The 17521-nt window shown below is 44.1% G+C and overlaps 1 protein-coding gene across 3 annotated transcripts in view; it reads right to left on the reverse strand.

Annotated features, from left to right (window-relative positions):
- The window catches only part of BRPF3 (bromodomain and PHD finger containing 3), a 1617494-nt gene that overhangs the window by 1360099 nt on the left and 239874 nt on the right, over positions 1 to 17521 (reverse strand). For all 3 annotated transcript variants that reach the window (XM_044076533.1, XM_044076534.1, XM_044076535.1), the window contains one exon: positions 15857 to 16013. In XM_044076533.1, coding sequence (XP_043932468.1) covers positions 15857 to 16013 — 157 coding nt within the window. The remainder of the gene's footprint in view (positions 1 to 15856; positions 16014 to 17521) is intronic.

Here is a 17521-nt window from a genome sequence, read left to right on the forward strand (position 1 = left end):
GTCTAGGATGACTAGCCAGGAGTCCTTGGCTAGCATAGGGAGGAGCTTGCTAGAGTGTAAGCATTTTGAATTTTGGCACTACCAGGAAGGTGTTTAGGGTTAACACGCCCAGAATAGGGCGCCAAGAGTTCTCTTTCCTGGGCATCAGGAACAGCCTGGAGTAGAAACCCTGTCCCCTTTGCTTTGTTGGCACAGGATGAATAGCCCTGATACTGAGAAGAGAAAGTACCTGCTTTTGGGCCTCTGTCCCCTGGTTTGGAGGAAGGTCTGGCAATCCACTTGGGGTGGAAATAGAATCTGTATCCTTGGGATACAATGTTTAAGACCCATCGGTCCTGGGTAATATACTCCCAGTTTTTTGCATGCAGGGTGAGTTTTCCTTCTATGGGTGCAAGTACTTGGGCATGGCTGGGAAGGATTAAGGACAAGTCATTGTGAACATTTTCCATAGGGGGTGGCTTACCACTCCCGATTTTTGAGGAGGGAGCACTCCATTGTTTAAATCTGTACATACCCTGAGACTGTAGTCTTTGTGGCCTGTTGCCCCTGGGTTTGGGCTGAGAAGGTCTGGAAGGGACTGGAAAGGATCAGTTTTTTGAAGGCCAATGCCTACTGAATCTAGGTGGCTGTACGTGTAAGAAATCTTTAACAGTTTGCATGGATTTAGCTTTTTCCTCCATCTTTTTAAGAACTTCTTCTGCTTTAGAGCCAAACAAACATTCTTGGTTTAATGGAGCATCAAGTAATTTTGCCCTGACATGGTCTGCCAAGATTTGTTCCTTCAGCCAAGCATGCCTTCTCAGAACATACCCAGTGACAGCAGCCCTGCAAGATGCTTCTAAGGCATCAAAACCACACTGCAAAGTATGTTTACCAACTTGGTCTGCAGTCTTGTAAGTCCTTACTTTCTGCACAATCAGGAATCAACAAAATTTTTTTGTTTTATTAAATCAATAATATGCTGCTGGTACTTCAACATGTGAAACTGACAATTTAAAGCCCTGATGGCAAGAGTTGCATAGGTATATACCTTCTTACCCCATCTGTCTAGAGCCCTAGAATCCCTGTCTGAAGGGGTAGGGTTTTTTGGCTGTAGAAACCTTTAGGTCCCTGGGAAATGGTCTCTAGATCTGCAGTGTGATTTTTAAAGAAAAAATTGTCAGAGTCAGGTACTCTGTAGCATCTGTCAGGCTTTCTAGGAGCAGGTGGTAAAATATCAGGGGTAAAGCTGGATTCCATGAAGACATCATTTACAATATCCAGGACAGGGGGAATAGCTAGAGGCCTATGCCGAGTCAAGTCTAAAAATTCCCTGAGTCTCTTTTTAGACTGTGGGTAGTCCTGGCATTCCCAGCAGAAATGCTCTCTTAGGGTATGCAAGGTTTCACTGAAAGAAAGGTCCTCTGGGGGGAGGTTGAGGGAATTGAACCCTCTGCATCCAAGTCCTCACAGGTAGATAAGAGTATGTCCTGGTAATCACAGGGGTCAGAGTCATCAGACTCATGGTCTGAAGAATCAGAAGGAAAATCAATTCTTTGCCTTTTAGAGGGGGAAGGCTGGCTTCAGCCAAATTAAAGTAATAAGGTCTTCAGCCATTCTTAGCATTTGTTTCTGTGGCATGGGAGCTTGAGAATGTGCTTTGTTTGGTTTCCTAGGCGTAGTGCAAACTCTGGGCCTGAGAAATTCGGTAGATTTAGTTATTAACGAAGTAGTCGGTTTGATAAGAACATCAGAAGGTCTGAATACACCCTCAGAAGCCGGTGCCTACACAGCGGCTCCGGACCCATCCAAGCTAGAAACATCCACAGGTTCCATAGTCGAAGAAGCATCTCACAGCATACTGGACTCCAAATGGGTCTCTGTAGAGGCCTGCAAATCTGCAGAAGTGGGTAACAGGAGCTGCGAAAGTGCCTCACTGAGTACTGGCGGACTGGCGACTAGCTTAATGGAAGTGTCGTCGGCAGTTTTGGACCTATGCAGTCTATCTCTGTCTATCTTCGCGATTTTTTGGAAGATCGGTAGTCGGATGGCTTAACAAAGCCATTTCGGAATATGGAGAATGAGAGCGAAAGAATTGAGAGACAAAAATAGCCTGATGACGAACAGTTCAGGTGTTGAACAAGGCACAAAACTGACAGCAAGGGACGTCGTGGTCTGGGCCTAAACAGGTGAAGCAGTAAGAATGAAAATCTCTGAGAGGTATCTGCTTTCCACAGGCAAGACAATGGTTAACTTTTTCTGACATCGGTTAGAGCAAGAAAAAAGGATCCCCTAGGGGTATTTTAGCTTTAGAAAACTTCAGGTTTGAAAGTCGAAAAACGAAAATTTCAGGTAGCTGCCAACCGGCACTTGCGAACTGCTTCTGCTTCGGGCTCCCACACGGCAAGAAAAGCTGATGTAATTGCGTCGGCTGCATGCTTTATACCCCTTACGGCATAGATGAGGCGACAGCATCCGAAGCAGAAATCCCAAGACTCTGGTATTCAGGCCGTCTGTGGGCTACCCGCAGGCAGATAACCCAAGTGTGATGACTGCAACAGTGAAACACGAAGAACATCTGCAGTACCCGGAGAAAACCCACACAAACGCAGGGAGGACATGCAGACTCCACACAGAAGGCACTCCAGCCGAGAATCAACCTGGAGAACCTCTTGCTGTAAGGCAACAATGTCAAAGCTGCACCATTGTGCTGTCCATGCATACAGATATACATATATATATATATATATATATCTATATATATATATATATATGTGTATGGTTTACTATCATTATTTCAACTCACACTCGGTCGACCACACTATGTCCGACAACGGAAAGTCAAACACAGCAATATCGAACTTTAAAAGCAAGCCTAGGAACGGGTTTTAACATGGGTCGAGATAGGGGCGAGGTTTGTAGTTCGGCAATAGCAGTGAACCCCTATCTCGACCCATGTTAAAACCCGTTCCTAGGCTTGCTTTTAAAGTTCGATATTGCTGTGTTCGACTTTCCGTTGTCGAACACAGTGCGGTCGTCCGAGTGTGAGTCGAAATAATAATAGTAAATCATATAGATATATATATATATATATATATACATATATATATATATATGTATATATATATATACATATATATACACATACACATAAAGCACAAAGAAATTTAAAGTATAGAATAATAAACAGGAAGAGAAGTTCTCAAAGGGATCTTATCAAGAGTCTGGAAGCTGTAATATACCAATGCGGTCTGATAAAAACAACTATTTGAGTTCTACAACTGGCACTAAAAAACTGAACAAATGACTCTCTATGGCAGGGGTTAGGCCTCCTCTGACAGGATGGGATTGGTTTAGGCAATCCCCTATCACAGAGAGTCAGAGGAGGGGATTTTGAGGTCTGGAAAGCTGTCACTGGGGGTCTGTTCAGGCAGAGATCCCATACTCTACCGATGCAGTGTGAACGACTGCATCAATCAGAAAGCTACTAGGAAGTTGCTACTAAAAGTTAGCTGATGCAGTGCGTTTAGGGGAAGCGGATAATGCACTGACTGAGACACGAATGACTTACCCAAACTCTCGTTCAAAAAGTACAGTTGTGTACACTTACCATAAATGTAGATGTTCGAGTGTATTCACTGTTGCAGTCATTACATTTGGGTAATCTGCTTGCAGTTTGCCCTCAGTCGGCCTGATTAACAAAGTCTTGGGTCCTGCATCGGTTGCTGTCCCTTCTTCCATGACATCAGGTTGTCAGGGGTATAAAACATGCAGCCAACGCCATTACATCAGTTTTTCTTGCCCCAGATGTCAGGTGCCCCCTAATGGGGAGAAAATAAACATAAAAAAACAAAGGTATTACCTCCAATAAAAAGCAAATACACCAAAAAGGCTTTTAAGCACAGTAAAGGAAAGTAGAGGTATAGCCAGAAGATGTTAGGGGGCTGGAGAGAGGGTAGCCCGGACTGCAACAGTGAAAACACTTGAACATCTACATTTATGGTAAGTGTAAACAACTGTACTATGTTCTTCGTGTTTCACTGTTGCAGTCATTACATTTGGGTAGATTCCCAAAGCTATGGTTGGGAGGAGGAGTTTATATAGCACTAGGGCCAGCTATAAGGCCCTGCAAGATAGCAGTGGCAAAGCCAGCTATGGATTTAGAGAAAATTGGCAAATGATAATGCTTGGTGAAAGTATGCACCTAACTCCAGGTAGCAGCTTCTAGGATGTCCCTGGTAGGAACACCTCTGAGAAAGGCTGCAGAAGTAGATGCAGCCCTGGTGGAGTGAGATCTGATCCCCTGAGGGATAGGTTTTCCATGGTGCTTATGGCAGAAATGAATGCAGTGGCTTATCCATTTAGAAATGGTTCGTTTTGAAATAGCCTTCCCCTCTGCCCTTGCAGCAAATGCTACCAGCAGTTGTTCAGATTTTCTTCAAGGTCTAGTCCTATCCAAGTAGAATCTAAGTTGTCTGTGCACATCCAAGGAATGCAGAATCCGTTCCCCTTTGTTCTGTGGATTGGGAAAAAAGGTTGGCAAATGAATGGACTGATTAAGAGCCACACTGGATACCACCTTGGGTGTCCTGAGTGACACCCTGTCCGCATGAAAGATGATGAAAGGCTCCACTGCCATAAGGGGCCATAAGGGCGAGTAATTCAGATATCCTTCTAGCTGAAGTGATTGCTAAAAGGAAAGCTGTTTTCCAAGAAAGAAATTTTAAGTCTGCAGTAGCAGCTGGCTCGAAAGGAGGTAAAGTGAGTTTCTCCAGTACAAAGTTAAGGTCCCAGGCAGGAGTTGGAGCTCTCCTGGGTGGTCTCAAATTTTTGGCCCCTCTGAGGTACTGCTTGAGCAGAGGATGAGAGAAGAGGGGAGGTTCTGTGTTATGAGCTGAAATGGCTGAGGCGTGGATTTTAATGGAGGAAAAAGACAGGCCCTTGTGAAGCATCTCAGTTAAGTACTGCAAAATCTGAGGTAAATTGGGCGCTGCTGTGCTCATCCCTCGAGATTGGTTCCAGGCCCAGAATCTTTTCCATTTTTCAGCATAATATTTTCTAGTACTAGGCCTCCATGCCTCTAAGATGACATCCATCACAGGTTTGCTGAAGGATGATAAGGGTGAGTTTAAGTAAGTAGCCAAGCTGCAATGTTCAATGTTGGAAGCTGAGGGTGCAGAATCTGGTTCTCCTGCTGAGACAGCAGGGAAGGGGTCTGAGGCAGGTGCCAAGGAGATAACTGAGATAACTGCGACACACTGCGCAGGAGTGGCGCAGCCAGTCTGGAGCAATCAAAATCATCCTTGGTTTGTCCTGTTTGACTTTTAGTACTACTTTGGAGAGCAGAGGCAGCGGGGGGAAGGCGTACACTGATAGATTTTTCCAGCTGAAGGACAGAGCATCCACTTTCCAGGCTTGTTTGTGGGGAGTCCTTGTGCAAAACTTGTCCAATTGGTAGTTCGGGGGAGGCAAATAGGTCTATGTCTGGGCTCCCCCATTCACTTGTCAACATGTTGAAAATCTTTGGTTCCAGTTTCCACTCGTGTGGGTCCATGAGGTTTCTGCTTAGTCCGCCTGCCAGTATATTTAATTTTCCTGGCAGGAATTGAGCTTGTAGGTGCACCTGGTAGCTCAAGGCTGTGTTCCACAATGCCATGGCTAGTCTGCAGAGGGGGTAGGAATGTGTACCCCCCCGCTTGTTTATGTACCACATAACCGTGGTGTTGTCAGTCTTTACCATTAGCTGTCCTCGAAGAATGTAGTCCTTAAAGGCCATCAGAGCATTCTGTACAGCTAACATTTCTTTTTGATTGATATGTAGGTGTATTTGACTTTGGTTCCATTTGCCCTGAATGCACTTCCCTGCCAGATGAGCCCCCCATGCATAGTCTGATGCATCTATTGTTAGTATTTGGGCGGCAGTGGATAGTGTGAATGGTAGTCCCTTGTTTTGGTGGCAGGCCTCTGCCCACCAGAGGAACTCTAGGCGTAGGCAAGGTATTATAGGAATCATTGTTTCTAGGCTGTGAGAATGTTGACTCCATAGGCTTTTTAGATACCACTGTAATTTCCTCATAACGAATTAGAAGAATGCAGGAGACCATGAACCCCAAGGCTTGCAGTATTTGTCTTGCAGATAAGCAGGGTTTTTGTGGCCACTTATTTGAAATAGGTTATCAAATGAATTTGCTTTTCTGGCGTGAGGTAAGCCATCTGGGAAGTTGTATTCAAACTTGCTCCCAGGAATGTAATTTGTTGACAGGGTACCAGCTGTGATTTCTTTTCGTTTATGGTGTACCCCAGACAAGTCAGAACCCTTTTTACAAACGCCAGATGATTCAAAAGTATGCCCTGGCTTTCTGCCTGAATTAGACAAACGTCTAAGTATGGGTATATTTGAATACTTCTTTGCCTGCAAAATGCAATAAAGTACAGTTGTGTACACTTACCATAAATGTAGATGTTCAATTGTATTCACTGTTGCAGTCCTTACATTTCAGTAATCCTGCTGGCAGGTTGCCCTCAGTCGGCCTGAATTTCAAAGTCTTGGGTCCTGCATCGGCTGTCGTCGCCCCTTCCCTGACGTCAGGCCGTCAGGGGTATAAAAGAAGCCGCAGACACCATTTTCTTTAGTTTTTCTTGCCCCAGATGTCAGGTGCCCCAAAAAAGGGTAGTCAAAATTTATATCTATATATAAAATAACATGCACCAATATAAACTTTACCTTCATCCACCAGCAAATACACCACATAGGTTGTGTAAATCAGAGAAGGAAAGACAGGTTCCATCAGAAGAAAAAAGGGGGATGGCGGGTGGGTAACCTGGACTGCAACAGTGAATACACTCGAACATCTACATTTATGGTAAGTGTACACAACTGTACTATGTTATTCATGTTTCACTGTTGCAGTCATTACATTTGGGTAGATTCCCAAAGCTATGGTTGGGAGGCTGGAGCTAAACAGCATTAGGAGCGGCTATGAAACCCTGCAGAACTGCAGTGGCAAAGCCTGCCCTGGATTTAGAGTAGAGTGGCAGATGATAGTGCTTTGTAAAGGTGTGCACTGAACTCTAAGTAGCTGCCTCTAAAATGTCCTTTGTTGGTACTCCTCTGAGAAAGGCTGCTGAAATGGCTGCAGCTCTGGTGGAATGTGGCCTAATGCCCTTTGGCACTGGCTTGCCATGGTATAAGTAGCAGAAACGAATGCAGTGGCCTATCCATTCTGAAATAGTCTGCTTTGAGAAAACCTTTCCTTGTGATCCTGCAGCATATGCCACTAGTAATTGCTCTGTTTTTCTGAAAACTTTGGTTCTGTCCAGGTAGAATCTAAGCTGTCGGCGTACGTCCAAAGAAAGCAGAATTCTTTCCCCCTTGTTTTGTGGATATGGATAAAAAGTTGGGAGATGAATGGTTTGGTTAAGAGCCACACTGGACACCACTTTAGGCATAAATGTTGGGTTTGTCCTCAGGGAGACCCTGTCCAGATAAAAAATGATAAAAGGTTCCATAGCCATGAGTGCCTGTAGCTCTGAAACTCGTCCTGCAGAAGTTATTGCTAGGAGCAGAGCTGTTTTCCAAGATAAAAACTTTATATCAGCAGTAGCAGCTGGCTCAAAAGGTGGCAGGGTGAGTTTTTCCAAGACATAGTTGAGGTCCCATGCAGGCATTGGTGATCTCCTTGGAGGCCTTAAATATTTGGCTCCTCTGAGGTACTGTTTTAATAAGGGATGAGAAAAGATTGGTGGCTCTCCATTGTAATGAGCCGAAATGGCAGTGGCATGCATTTTAATAGATGAGAAAGAAAGATAGGCCTTTGTCCAGCATCTCAGTTAAGTATTGTAAAATCTGAGGAATGTTTGGCACAGCTGTATCTGTTCCTTGTGCCTGGTTCCAAGCACAGAATCTCTTCCATTTTCCAGCATAAGACTGTCTAGTACTAGGCCTGCTGGCTTCCAAAATGACATCCATCACAGCTTTTCTGAGAGGTCTGTTTTGTATGACTACATTATTTGCCATGCTGCCAGGTTTAAAGTCCTGAGCTGGCTGTGCAGGATTTGATTGTTTTGCTGGGACAGTAGATGCGGTACTAGAGGTAGGGTCCAAGCTGGGCATTGAGACAAGCTCCTTAATATTGGGTACCAGTGCTGGCGGGGCCAGTCTGGTGCAATCAGTATCATCTTTGGCTTCTCCTGTCTAACCTTTAGGAGTACCCTGGGGAGGAGAGGCAGAGGGGGAAAGGCATACACTGATAGGTTTCCAGCTGAAGGATAGGGCATCCACTTTCCATGCTTGTCTGTGATAAATCCTTGTGCAAAATCTCTGTAGTTGGTAGTTGTGAGGAGAGGCAAACAGATCTATGTCCGGGCATCCCCATTTCCTTATTATCATGCTGAAGACTTGTGGATCCAGCTGCCACTCATGTGGATCCATAAGGTTTCTGCTTAGTTCGTCTGCCAGAGTATTTTTCCTTCCTGGCAGGAATTGTGCCTGCAGATGTACTCGGTAAATCAATGCTGTGTCCCACAAAGTCATGGCTAGTCTGCAAAGGGGTAAGAATGTGTGCCTCCCTTCTTGTTTATATACCACATGACCGCGGTGTTGTCTGTCTTTATCAGTAGTTCTCCTGGTTGAACTAGGTCCTTCAAGGCTGTCAGGGCATTTTGAACAGCTAGCATCTCTTTTTGATTGATATGTAGATGCATTTGGTTTGAGGTCCATGTTCCCTGAATGCATCTTCCTGCCATGTGGGCACCCCAGGCATAATCTGACGCATCCATTGTTAGTGTTTGCCTGGCTGGGGGTAATGTGAATGGATGTCCCTTGTTTTGGTGACAAGCCTTTGCCCACCATCGAAACTCCTGTTGCAGGCAGGGAATGAGAGTAATTATAGTTTCCAGGCTGTGGCAATGTTGAGTCCAAACACTTTTTAGGTACCATTGAAGTTTCCTCATATGCAGTCTTGCATATGGAATAAGTAGGATGCAGGATGCCATGAAACCCAAAGCCTGCAGAATTTTCCTTGCAGATAACTGGGCCTTTGTTGCTAACATTCTGAAGTAGGTAGTCAGTTGTCTTTGTCTGGCGTGAGATAAGCCATCTGGGCAGTTGTATTTAAGCTTGCACCCAGGAATATTATCTCTTGAGAGGGTACTAGTTTTGATTTCTTTTCGTTGACTGTGTACCCTAGGCATGTTAGAAGTTTTTTCACAAACGCCAGATGCTGTAGAAGAATGTCCTTGTTCTCTGCTTGAATTAGACAGTCGTCCAAGTAAGAATATATTTGTATTTCTCTTTGTCTGCAGAATGTAATTACTGGTGCCAGGCACTTTGTAAAGACCCTGGGCACAGTAGATAAGCCTAAGGGCAGTGCAGAGAATTGGTAATGCATTGAGCCAGCCTAGAATCTGAGGTATCTTCTGCATATTTGTCTGACTTGGACATGCAGGTATGCCTCTTTTAGGTCTAAAGTTACAAGCCAAGCGTTCTTGCCCAGCATGGGCAGTAGCTGCTGCAAAGTCAACATTTTTAATTTTGGTATATCCAGGAATGTATTCAGAATCGATAGGTCCAGTATTGGCCTCAAGGTCTTGTCCTTTCTGGGTACCAAGAACAGTCTTGAGTAAAATCCTTGTCCCCGCTCTTGCTCTGGCACTTGTTGAATGGCCCTCATGCCCATGAGGGATGAGACTTGTTTTTGTGCCTCTGCCCATTCATTTTTTGGCAGATCTGGCCACGATATTTAGTACCCACTTGTCCTGGGTTATAATGTGCCAATTTTGAGAAAAAAGTGCTAATTTTCCCCCTAAGGGTGCTGCCAAGAAATAAGTGCTTGGTGCAGGCAGGGGGAAGTCATTGGGACTGTTTCCTGTAAGGTTGTGATTTGTCTTCTCCACTTTTGGAGGTAGAAGCACCCCATTGCTTTAACCTGTATGAACCTTGAGCCTGGGATCTGCCTCTAGGGCATCTGGGTCTGCCCCTTTTGAGGTCTGCCTGACACTGGAAAGGACCAATTCTTTGTTGGCCAGTGTCTACTAAACCTAGGTGGCTGTACTTGTAAGAAATCGTTGACCGTTTGCATAGATTTAGCCTTGTTCTCCATTTTCTTTAACACCAAACAAAGAATCATGCTGTAAAGGTGCATCTAATAATTTAACTTTAACATGATCAGGCAGATTTTGTTCCTTTAACCAAGCATGCCTTCTAATTACAAAGCCTGTAACTGTGGCCCTGCAGGAGACCTCTAAAGAAATCAAAACCACATTGCAAAGTACGCTTTCCAACTTGTTCAGCTGTATGCAATATATCCTGCATTTCCTTGTTTTCTGCACATTCAGAATTTAACATTTTCTGTTTAAGCAATGCCATGACATGTTGCTGATATTTGAGCATATGAAACTGACAGTTTAAAGCCCTTATAGCCAAGGTAGCAGATGTATAAAACTTTTTTCCCCATCTATCCAGTGCCCTAGAATCCCTATCAGAAGGGGTAGGGTTTTTTGCAGTGGAAGCCTTAACACCCTTGGGACCCTGAGAAATAGTTTCTGGGTCTGCAGCAGGGTTTTTAAAAAGGAATTTATGTGAGTCAGGAACCCTGTAATATCTGTCAGGCTTAACCAGAGCTGGAGCTAAGGAGTCAAGGGTAAGGCTTGACTCCGAAAACACATCATCTATAATGTCTAACACAGGAGGGATGGCTAGTGGCTTGTGCTGAGGTAGTAACAGGAAACCCCTGAGCCTCTTTTTAGACTCTGAAAAATCTTGGCTCTCCCAGTGGAAATGCTCCCTCATGGTATGTAAAGTTTCCCCAAAAGAATAATCCTCAGGAGGAAAAGCTGAAGGTATGGATTCTTCAGCATCAGAATCCTCATAGGGGGGAAAAGAATATTCCTGATCAGAAGAGGAATCAGAAGAAATGGAAACCTGATCTGAAGATTCATAGTCAGTCTCTTGCCTAGGCCTCTTATCAGGAGGGGGATGGGAACCCCTGATCAAGGTAATCAAGTCTTCGGCCATTTTGAGCATCTGTTTTTTGGGCATGGAGGCCTGTCCATGTGGCTCTTGAGGTTGTTTCTTTGCCTTTGAAGTTGGTTTAATGTATAGATGTTTGGGTCTGAATACACGCTCAGAAGATGGTGCCTGCTCAGCGGCTCCGGACCCATCTGAAGGGTTATCGTCCGAGGCTCCAATACCCTGAGTTTCCAGCGGCATGGCCGACTCCACGTGGGAGTCGGTAGCGGCCTGCGACTCTAAAGTAGAGGTCGTCAGTGCCTGTGAATGCACCTCACCGAGACCCAGCGAACCGACGACTGGCTTAGGAGCAGCTTCGTCGTCGGTTTTGGGCCTCGGCTGTCTTTCTTTTTCTTTGCGTTTTTTTGTGAACTCCAGTAGTCGGATTGCTTTCCAATGACATTTCTGGATAATTAAATCTGCGTCCAAAGTAGTTTAAAGCAAAATCATACAGACGCTTAATAGTGCGTTGGTTAAATCTAGCACAAATCCGACAACCCAGAAAATTATGATCAGGGCCTAGGCAAGGAATACAGTAAGAATGAAAGTCCTTATGAGGTATTTGCTTCCCACAAGAAATACAATTATTAACTTTTTCTGACATCGGTTCTGGAGCAAGAAAAAAGTTTCCCCAATGGGGTACTTAGCAGTATAGGAGACTTCGGATCTGAAATTCGAACTCGAAAATCTCAGGAGTCGGCCAACCGCCACTTGCGAACTGCTTCTGCTTTGGGCACCGCGCGGCAAGAAAGACTAAAGAAAATGGCGTTGGATGCCTCTTTTATACCCCTGACGACAGCCACCGCAGGACCCAAGACTTTGGAATTCAGGCTGACTGAGGGCAACCTGCCAGCAGGATTACCCAAATGTAATGACTATAACAGTGAAACACGAAGAACATCTGGAGCCAGGCACTTAGTGAATACCCTGGGCGCAGTAGACAAGCCAAAGGGCAGTGCAGAGAACTGATAATGCGTGTAAGTCTGCTTTGAAGTGTAGGTATCTTCTGCAAGATTCCCTGATTGGGATGTGCAGGTATGCTTCTTTTAAATCAAGTGTTGCCAACCAGTGTGTCTTTGCCTAGCATAGGAAGTAATTGGTGAAGAGTCAGAATCTTGAATTTTGGAATCTCCAGAAAGGTGTTTAGAGTAGACAAGTCCAGGACTGGATGCCATGATTTGTCTTTTCTGGGTACCAGGAAAAGTCTGGAGTAGTAACCTTGTTCCTTTTCCTCTTCTGGTACCAATTGAATACCCCCCATGCTTAAGAGAGAAAGTACTTGTTTTTGAGCCTCTGCCCATTGATTTAGGGGCAGGTCCGGCCACCCACTTGGTGTTGGCAATGTGTGGAAATGAAATCTGTATCCCTGGGACGCTATATTTAAAACCCATTTGTCCTGGGTTATGAGTTTCCAGTTCTTTGCATGAAGAACAATCTTTCCCCCCAAAGGGGTGGTCAGAAGATAAGTGCTTGGAAATTTTAAAAGGAAGTCATTAGGGGGTGTCTTGTTAATCCCAGATTTGGAAGTGGAGGCCCCCCACTGCTTAGTTCTAAGAGTCCCCTGGGACTGAAACCTGGGGTTTTTGCTGTGTCTGGGTTTGATTTGAAAAGACCTGGAAGGGGCTGGAAAGGACCAATTCTTAGTAGACCAGTGCCTATTAAATCTAGGCGGCTGCACTTGTAAAAAATCTTTAACAGTTTGCACAGATTTATCTTTATCTTCCATCTTTTTAAGAACTTCTTCAGCCTTGTTGCCAAACAGGCGGTCCTGATGTAAAGGAGCATCCAACAATTTAGCTTTAACATAATCAGGCAAAGATTGCTCCTTAAGCCAAGCATGTCTTCTAAGCACAGACCCAGTAACAGCAGCCCTGCAAGAGGCCTCTAAAGAATCAAGACCACATTGCAAAGTATGTTTTCCAACTTGTTCAGCAGAATGCATTAAGTCCTGTAAATCTTTATTTTTCACAGAGTCAGGAATCAACATCATTTTCTGTTTAAGCAATCGGAGGACATGTTGCTGATATTTTAACATATGAAATTGGCAGTTTAAAGCTCTGATTGCCAAGGTTGCCAAAGTATAAACCTTTTTACCCCATCTCTCCAGCGCCCTGGAGTCTCTATCAGAAGGGGTAGGATTTTTAGCAGTAGAAGCCTTAATGCCCTTGGGCCCCTGAGAAATCGTCTCTGGATTATTGGAAAGGATTTTTGAAAAGGAACTTGTGGGACTCAGGAACCCTGGAGTATCTGTCAGGTTTACTAGGAGCAGGAGGTAGGGAATCAGAGGCCAAACTGGACTCCGAGAAATCATCATCAACAATGTCTAATACAGGAGGAATAGCCAAAGGCCTATGCTGCGGTAGAAGGAAATCCCTAAGCCTCTTTGTTGAATCAGAAAATTCCTGGCTTTCCCAGTGAAAATGCTCCCTTAAAGTATGTAAGGTTTCCCCAAAAGAAAAATCCTCAGGAGGGAAAGCAGACGGAATAGAATCCTCTGCATCAGAATCCTCATAAGCAGGTAAAGACAAATCCAGGTAATCAGAAGAGTCAGAAGAAAAAGAATCCTGATCAGAAGATTCATAATCAAGCTCAGCCCTAGGCCTCTTGGGGGGGGGGGGTGTTGACTACCCCTGATTAGAGTTATTAGATCTTCAGCCATTTTTATCATTAGTTTTTTAGGCATAGGGGCCTGAGCATGTGGCCTGGGCGTTGTTTTTTTTACACATGGATCGAGATTTAGGCCTTAGTAATGAAGGAGGCGTCGATTTAATATGCAAGTCCATAGGCCTGAATACACCCTCAGAACCCGGTACCTGCACAGTGGCTCTGGACCCATCCAAGGTAGAGACATCCGTGGGTTTCATAGTTGAAGTATCTCACGGCATACCGGACTCTGAATGGGTGTCAGTAGAGGCCTGCGAACCAAAGTAGCGGATATCAGGGGCTGCAAAAGCGCCTCACTGAGCACCGGCAAACTGGCGAATGGCTCAGGAGAAGCATTGTTGGCAATTTTGGACTTCGGCGGCCTATCTCTGTCTATCTTTGCATTTTTTCGGAATCCCAGTAGTCGGATGGCTAACCGACATTTCTGGATAAATAAACAGAGAACTGAAATATTTAGAGGCAAAAATATACCAACGACGGATAGTGCGCTGATTAAATAAAGCACAAAACCAACAACAAGGTACATCGTGGTCAGGGCCTAGGCAAGGAATATAGTACGAATGAAAATCTTTATGAGGTATTTGCTTTCTACAAGTAATGCAATTATTACCTTTTACTGACATCGGTAAGGAGCAAGAAAAAGTTTCCCCAATGGGGTAACTTAGCTTTAAGTTGAAGACTTCGGTTCTGAAACTCGAAAATGACAATTTCAGGAGTCGGCCGACCGGCACTTGCAAACTGCTTCTGCTTCGAGCACCACACGGCAAGAAAGACTGATGTAATGGCATCGGCTGCATGTTTTATACCCCTGATGACCTGACATCATGGAAGAAGGGACAGCAACCGACACAGGACCCAAGACTTTGTTAATCAAGCCGACTGAGGGCAACCTGCAAGCAGATTACCCAAATGTAATGGCTGCAACAGTGAAACACGAAGAACATCAGTAAAGTACCAGGATACAGGAAGGGGAAAGATAGTGCCTGTAAAATCCATGGAATGCAAATACAGCAGTGGCAATAAAAACACCAACAAGTAATCCTGTTGAAGTGAGTACTAGGTTGTGAATGAAATCAAGACTGCAATCAAAAAAGAAAGTTGCATCAAACAAATAGAGTTGTCTAAGAAAGTAGTACGCTGGAGAAGAAATTAAGACAACAATCACAAAAGTAGCCACAGCACAGAAAGTAACAGTTATGTTGATGTAGGCACCACTATAGCATTAGAAGTATCAACAGGCCAGGGTCACAAGATAGACGTCTATTACCAATCACACATCATTTATATTTTCACAAACAGCTTGTCTGAAAAGCAGGTGCAGGGTATAATTTTTCAGAAATTTCTAACATCAAAACTACTTCGGGAAAAAAAAAGGGTATTTTTTTTTTTTTCATAATCATCATGCCACCAACAAGATGAAAGTTGGTGCTATCAAACGCACTGCCTGATCTGGTGACTCAGCTGTAAAAAGTCCCTTTATATCTACTCATCTACTGTCAAGATGGTCACTTTTTAGGTTGTGTTAAAATGTATTATTATTATTTTGTCTTGTTTTCCTTTATAAGACAGTTGCTGTCATGCTCATCAGCTCCTACATATACCACTGTAGTAAGTGGGTGTGGACGTAGTGAAATAAAAACTGCCAAATGAAGGAACTCAAATAGTGATGTAGTGTGGCCCAGTAAAGTACCCTGTTCCCAAGCTACCAAGACTCAAATTTTTAGTCTGTACTGCAGAATTCACATCACCACCAACACTAGCAAATTATGAAACCTGCAAACGTCTCACCTTCCCAAAAAACAGCTGCCATTTGTTCCAAAGAAGACAACTCTGTGACATGATATTCCAGACTGAGCTGGTTGGTATATGGCACTGTCAAACCCAGAGAGTCAGCCAAGATCCCTGGACAGCAACGAACCACGGCCTGCTCCTGCCATATCCCAAACATAAACACTGAACTAGTAAGAGTTGTAGACAATGCACCAAAATTTCCCCTGCAATTCCCTGCCTTTTACTATAAAATCTACACCTGATTTTATAGCCATAAAATGGAAAATGGTGAATTTAAAAGAGAAGCAAAAGACATATGAAAGATTAGCATGAGCTTGACAACTCCTAAAATCAAGGAAAGCTGTCATATAACGGTACTAGAAAAATACATGCAGAGGAAGCATAACCAGTGCAAGGGTATCTGAAAGTGGTTACCTGCTCTGCACTCCTCTGAGATTGCAAATGTGCATGCAAACGGCGAATCAAGGGGACACCATTACGGGACTGACGCTTCAGTAACCAGTAGTTATACAACCTCCGCATGAACTGGTTCTTCTTCTGGACAGAGACCCCAGTGCATATTTTGGATAATCTGATAAACACAAACAGATTAACAGTTAATTCAGTTACAAAGATTCAAAATCTAAATACCGCCAGATATGGTTTTTAAAACAAAACTATTGCAAGCCACTACTACTTGCTGAAATGAACAGAATGTTAGATGAAGTTTATATTAACTCACCTTTCAAAGAGGTTAAGCTGCACAGTTCTCAGCAGATGTGCAACTCATGTTAAAACACCAGTACAAGCAAAAGCATACCCTCGTCAAAGTACCACACCAGTTACATCAGCAAACCCAACATACCAGTTACATACAAACAGTAATGAGAAGTTATGTACCTACCATAACGTTCCATGTTAGTTGTCTTCTTCTCGCCTTCTTTCTTGCTGGATGGGTTCGGAGCTGATCCTCGGCTCCGACTCGGCCTATACTAAAGCTCGAGAGCTAATTTTACCGGCTCGAGGTAACCCTATATCCCATGATGCTAGGCGCTAACTACCCAGATCTCGTTTGGTAGCAGAGAACATAGCAATTTTAGCCTCCCAACCCAAGGGAGAGAAGGAAAAGGGGAAAAACTCCCATGTGCCACTACCTGAAGGTATAGTTACCCAAGGATAACCAGTTTAGGCTTCAAATTATGAAGGGTGAAGACCCTGATAAAAAAGAGAAATCATTTCGGTCTACCCAGGCTAGGGGGGTGGTGGGTGGGACACAAGAAAGAAGGCGAGAAGAAGACAACTAACATGGAATGTTATGATAGGTACATAACTTCTCAATGTTAAGTTGTCAATCTCGCCTTCATTCTTGCTGGATGGAACCGCGTCCCTAGCACCTTCATCCCGGGTGGCTCATTGGAATAGGCTCTTGAGAACGGTGGAACCAAAATTTGCCCTGTTTCTGGAGGCCATGTCTAATTTGTAGTGTGTAATAAAGGTATGAGGAGAGGCCCATGTGGCTGCTGAACAAATAGTATCCATTGGCAATCTAGCTTGAAAGGCTGTTGATGTAGCTAAAGCTCTGGTTGAATGGGCTCTTGGCTTAGAAGGTAATTCTTTACCTCTGAGTTGATAGATATAGGTAATCACAGAGGACAGCCATCTAGACAAGGTTACTTTGGATACTGGAAGGCCCTTTTTACCTTCCGCATAGGACAGAAAAAGCTGTTCAGATTTCCTAGTTTGTTTAGTTCTGTGCAGATAAATAACGGAGCGGACGATGAATGTCGAGATAATGCAGTTTTTGCTCTGCCCTGTTAGAATAATTGGGAAAGAAAACTGGAAGATCGATAGATTGATTTAAATTTGCCTGAGAAGCCACCTTGGGCAAAAAAGACGGGTTAGTTCTGAGAGAAACCCTGTCTTTGTGGAAAACTAGATAAGGAGGGCAGGGAGTTCTGATACTTTCCTAGCAGAAGTTATAGCAACTAGGAAGAGAGTTTAAACGAGAGAGCAACTTTAAAGAACAGGAAGCCGCAGGTTCAAAGGGAGGAAGAATCAAGGATGTTAAAATCAAATTTAAATCCCACTGTGGTGGTGGGT

The sequence above is a fragment of the Protopterus annectens genome, chromosome 7.part0, assembly GCF_019279795.1.
Source record: "Protopterus annectens isolate FY-2018-M chromosome 7.part0, PAN1.0, whole genome shotgun sequence".
Classification (NCBI taxonomy): Eukaryota; Metazoa; Chordata; order Ceratodontiformes; family Protopteridae; genus Protopterus; species Protopterus annectens.